Consider the following 6,008-nt stretch of genomic DNA (forward strand, 5'->3'; position numbering starts at 1 on the left):
ATGAAGACAAAAATATTTACAGACATTAATCCTGCAAGGCAACAGTGCCGACCACTGAGCCGCCATACTGCCCATGATAGTCACACTGAGCAACACTTGTATATTTGTGTATTTGCTAGAATTTCTATTTATTAACATTTGTATTATTGACTATTTATATGCACAAAAATAAAGCTGGATCTAATATTATGTTTATTTTTTTCTTTTAATGACCAGGTTCCTTGGGACTGAGCATTATAAGGCGATGTTCACATTAAGTATAACACCGGCCGTTTTGTGACCAGGCCGTATCACAGAATGGTCAGTGTTACTGAAGATCATCCTGTCCGGTACTGCAGTACTGGCTGGATGATCTTCATTTCTGCTGAATTCAGAAGCGGACCGCGCACGGGCATCCAAACTCACCGCTGCTCACGATGGAGCGGTCGGCCAGAGCCCGCACATTCCATTGCGTAAACTGACAGGTCAGTTTTTCGTGTGGCCAGATGGAATCCCGGCCGGAGCGTATACTATGTGTATACGCTCCGGCCGGGATTCCATTCATTCACATGGTATGGTTTGTATAAATCATGGCCGTTGTTGCAAATTGTAACAACAGCCGTGATTTATGCAATACATACTTTGCGTGAACATGGCCTAAGGAGGTCAAATTAAAAAGCTCTTGATGAGGTCCTTTTTGGCGGGGGTTAACATCACCACATTACCCGGGGCAGGTATCAGACCTAATCTCAGTTCCATGATACTGGGTGAAATGGGTTGCGTGCCCCGCTGCACATTTACACTGGCCCTCTGCAGTGGTCGGCCGGCCTCGCTGTTCGTTTAGCCGCTGCAGAGGGCCGGTGCCTTCAGCCACAAGATCTGCTTTGGCACTTTAAAAAGTGGCGCTCTGACAAACAGAGCCATGAGCCACTGGCTTCCCGTCCTGCCAGTCCCTCTCGTGGCCGCAGACAGCATTAGGCATTTCTCTCCCCCAGCTCCCCCGATGCATGAATGACATTACATTTGCACTCACATAGCAGGGGAGGTAAAAGGAACAATGGCAGACTTTTTTTTTTTTCTATATTACAAAAGGGTTATGCCTCCAGGGAAGAGAATGACTACATGAGGGGGATTACCCATGGGGGAAACACAGGGGGAGGTTTGCCTAAAAGGAAGATTGCCTACAGGAGGTGGGTTTACTATAAGGGGATTACCCTCATGAGTAAGGATTGCCTACAGGGGGATTACCTACATGGAGATTACAGACTACTGAGGAAGGGCTAACTGCCTGGGTTAACTACAGGGAGTATGCTGCATTCTGAGTGGGATAACCAAAGGGGGTCTACCTACAGAACGGATAGCCTAAGTATTATATCAATGAACACAGGGGACCTAATTACTATACAGCACGCATAAAGGCACCTAACTACTGCACACATGGCAAGCACCTCCTATTCTTCCCATTCTACCTGCAGGAACTATGGTGAGTAGTTAGACCATGTTCACACTTGTGTTGCTTGGTGGCAGCTTTCTCCGCTGGCGGCACATGTGGGGTTAGGGGGGGCCCTTGGGGTTTGGTCCTGTGACATTGGGGTTGCAGAGCCATTCTATGGGCTCCCTTTCCTGCTTGCGCTCGCTTTGCGGGGTTGGCGGTCGCTGACCGACACAGTGTGGAGATAGTGTAGGGACCCATGTGATCCAGGTGACCTGCACGTGGTACATGAGGCAATATGATTTGATCAAATTATATACCATCATTCTGGCGTTGGTTTTTAAATGTAGCCGAGAGGCTTTAGTGTCCGCCATTGGTGTGAGGTGCAGCAGCTCCTTTCTCTCTCCATGTCGTATTTTTCAAAATTTATAATAAAATTACAAAGAATAGCTAATATAGTAAACATATATAATTAATAAATAAATACAATACCAAAAAAAATAGAATTCTGTGTCATAGAGTGAGGGTCCTATTACACAGGCCGACCATGGCCCGATCATTTTAGTAAACGAGTGCCGATCTGCTAGATCGACCCTCGTTTACTGGACCTGACACCTTACCTCTCCCCGCTCCCGGTCGTCTGGTCAGTTGAATTTGTTTTTGCAACTTTTTACTTAGATGCTTTACTATGACAGTTCAACTTTTCCATGAATCACACACAATATATTGGAGCAAAATAAACACCAACCCACATAGAAACATTCTGATTTAAAAGGGGTTATCCAGCTCTACAAAAACATGGCCACTTTCCCCCTACTGTTGTCTCCAGTTTGGGTGGAGTTTTGAAACTCAGTTCCATTGAAGTAAATGGAGCTTAATTGCAAACCGCACCTGAACTGGAGACAACAGTAGGGGGAAAAGTGGCCATGTTTTTGTAGCGCTGGATAACCCCTTTAAGTGACAACCTAAATTTTAGCAGTCAGTGCCAGGAAGCTGCTGTTAAGGAAAAGAATCTCATAGGATGTATGAAAAATGTCAGAACTACTCATGCCAAGAGCAGAGTTCAAGAACATATCCTTAGTCACATTGTATGTGGACATAGTTAAACTGAAGCAGGTTCAAGCGGCGAGCAGCCAAAGTAAAGACATGGGTGCATTGACAGCATAAGAGAGATCAGAATAAGTGCAAAGATCTATTTATATCCAGGACGGTAACTACATTAAGGAGAGAAGATTACAACACCATTATGGAGAGTGATTACTATAAGAGCAGTGGGATTATGGGTCTTTCAGAGGAAGTGGTTCTGGTGAACTCATGAAGGGGCCCAGATACTATAGAATATGTACTAGATTTCAGGTTATGGTTGTGATTGCCGGGTTTGGAGTCAACATTAGTGTTGCGCGAAATGGAAATGTTTGGGTTCGGCAACGTTAGCTGGGCCCCATTGCTCTACTTTTGATTCCCTGCTGCATAAGTTGTATGCCGCCCTTGGGCTGCCAGGAAAACAAGGATGCAGCCAATTGACTGTACGGATGTTTTTCTGACAGCCCTAAGGTGGCATACAACCACAGGGAATTAAACGCAGAGCGTTCAGGTTTGGCAACGTTTGGCAACAGGCTCGCCCAACGCTAGTTGAGATGTGTGGTTTTTTTTATGGAGTCAAAGAACAAAACGGCAGCTAACACAAAAATGGACCTTCCATTGTCATACTAGGTTTTATTACCCCCCAAAAAAGCCTTAGTGTCTGATTTCCCCTCGAAGAACCATTTTCATGATCTTTTGGGTCAAATCCTCACCCTGTACTATACCAACAATATATGATGGAGTTCTACACTGATGCTCATCCCCAGGAACAAAAAGTGTTTAGATAAACCCCCTCTCTCTTGAAGCCACTATAGAAGATACATTGGATATCTTATAGTATATAGACCCCTGGCAGGGTCAACACTGTAAGAGCATAGGTTGAACACGATGGACTTGTAAATGGTGGACAACCTGTAAACGGAAATCTTGACTATATAAAAGGTTACACCTTATTTTGCCGCCAGGGACATAGTAGTGTTAAACTTTTCACCGCCCACTTAAGGCTCGTGTGAAAACTGTAGGAACAGTATAGACAGGTCTGTAAGTATGTGCTGTTGTTTCAGAAGTTTACCTTTAAGTCAGTTTAGAGATTAGGAAACTAATTTCTTTTCAACCTGCAAAGTGCTTGTAAATCCTTCTTTTACCTCCTATTGTTCATTTGTCTACACATCCCTGTGCAAATCTATCATAGGTAGATTATCTTAAACGCTGGAAGTTGAAAATGCCACGGCAGACTATTATATGTATAACCCCTGATGGGTAGAACTGTACAATATATAGTTGCATATATCTGCCATTATATGGAAGGAATGATGTGGAGATACAATAGATTGATGTAGTGTATGGCTTGAGGTGTTTCTTTCATCAGTAGTTTGCTGGATTCATGAGTAGTTTTCTCCCTGTACCCCTGGTGGCAGTGGGTTATAAGATAAGATGGGGCCCATCCCAGTGCTTCGTGCCAGGCCAGTGTCCAGGAATAAACCAGAGCAGTGCATGGAAACTGGGGTCGCGGTTCAAAATAAGCACCGCACCACCGCCATCCCTGCGCCAGTCTGTTCAGGTAAAAAACTCAAAAGCGATGTACCTGGTGGTACATTCGCTTTAAAAAATTTTTTGGGGAGACCTCAGTTCAGGGTATCTATTAACAGTAAGCTGGTGATGCATAAAGATTCCCTAGCTTACTGTTATTGTGCTTCTTTTCATGTCACCCTATGCTAATACCACCAGGGCACCATGGAAACTATGCAGGACACAGACAACTACCATAGTCAGATGTCCTAGCCCCTTGCAAATTGCTGATAGTGTAGTGTTTTGTGATGCAAATAGTTGGCTCTGGCTACATCTGTATATCTACCATTATTCTGAGAGTCATATTTCCTTTTATTGTTTTATGAAAGTAGATGTTTTAGGGCTTATTTTTCTAAGACAAATCTTATCTTTCATTAAAGTGAAGGTACCACTAGGTACACAGCTATTTTTTTTATTTTTTTAAGCTACGTTTACACGGAATGATTATCGGGCGAATTTTCGCGATAACGATCGCATTGAGCGATACTTGTTCCGTGTAAACGCAGCGAACGATCAAGCGATTAGCTAAAAATCATTCATTTTGATCTTTGAACATGTTAATAAATCGTCGTTGATCGTTCGCCAAAAAATCGCAGATCGTTCTGTGTAAACAGTCGTTTACTGATTTTACCTATGTGCGAGATAGGCTTAAGCGATCGCAAAACGAATTTTCTGTTCAATATATCGTTCCATCTAAACGCTGATCGTTATAAAAAAAAAATCATTACTTCGAAATCATTAATCGTACGATCGGGCGAATTATCGCTCCGTGTAAACTTAGCATAACATGAATCAAATGTGTCGCATCACAGAGGGGAAGGAAGATGGCAGTGTATCTGCCCCCAGTGCTTCATGTTTGGCCGGTGCTCAGAATCAGACTTGTTCAGTGGGCAAAGGGGAAGCAAGTTAAAAAAACGACCATGCCATCGGCATCCCCGCATCGTCATTGGTCTATTCATGTAAAAAAGACAAAGTGGTACATTCGCTTTAAAACCATTTGGGGGTCCATAGAACTTTTTGATCACTTTTTGTTCCCTTATTTGTAAGATGGGATGAGCAAAACAAGTTGCATTTCTTTATGGTGTTTACCACTGACCACCGATTTTGTAGATCACTACGATTGTGGTCATATCAAAGTTCGGTAGTGTCTTCGTGTTTTATTACTAATGGACAATAATTTCCGGCACTTTATCGTCAGAGCCGTAACTATAAGGAGAAGCAGACGTCACCTGCAGCAACTTTTTTGAATACTTTGTGAGTTATAAAAGTCAGAGTTATTTTCCTGGGCAGACACCTATCTACTACTATGTAATATTTCCATCACAACAGACACACCTCCCATGTCATCTGTCTCTGCAGCACGTCACTTCTCTGCCCTATTCTCGCAGTTATTCGGTGTTAAGTGCATATTCATACAATGTGTCACCGGACCCGACAGGTCGAATAAAGTGCTGGAATTAATAGATAAATATTTTCCTTTAGAACAATTGGTCAAAGTATCATAGGGTGTCACCTCTCAACCTCTCGTCAATCACACGCATGGGTTGTCACTGACTCCACATAAAACCCCTTTGCAGCCAACTCTCTGTAGATCTTCACATGTGGCGGCCGTCCCAGGAGATATTAAGAGATACTGAAGGACCCTAATAGGAGACACCATGAAGACTTCACAGCTTTACCTCCTGGTGTTACTCGTTGCGCTTTTTGGCCGTACAGGTAAGAAATATCGATGACGATTAAATAAACTACTCAGCATTAACTCATAATAATTCATGGGGATAAAATAAGTTATGACTGGGCGATTCTAATACTAATTCTAATAAGGTTATAATGATAGAGACTGTTACAGTATAAAATAACACAGTACGGCTGAGAGGGTGTAATGATATAGTCACAGTATAATGAATACAAGCTCAGCACAGTCGCTCTTCTCAGTTTATGTAGC

General features: G+C 43.0%; 1 protein-coding gene across 1 annotated transcript in view; it reads left to right on the forward strand.

Annotated features, from left to right (window-relative positions):
• Positions 1-2,443: 2,443 nt before the first annotated feature.
• LOC138766527 (pneumococcal serine-rich repeat protein-like) overlaps positions 2,444-6,008 on the forward strand; it is a 63,665-nt gene continuing 60,100 nt past the window's right edge. The window contains exon 1 of the mRNA XM_069944118.1: positions 2,444-2,549. Coding sequence (XP_069800219.1) covers positions 2,444-2,549 — 106 coding nt within the window. The remainder of the gene's footprint in view (positions 2,550-6,008) is intronic.

Source organism: Dendropsophus ebraccatus, chromosome 10, assembly GCF_027789765.1.
Source record: "Dendropsophus ebraccatus isolate aDenEbr1 chromosome 10, aDenEbr1.pat, whole genome shotgun sequence".
Classification (NCBI taxonomy): Eukaryota; Metazoa; Chordata; class Amphibia; order Anura; family Hylidae; genus Dendropsophus; species Dendropsophus ebraccatus.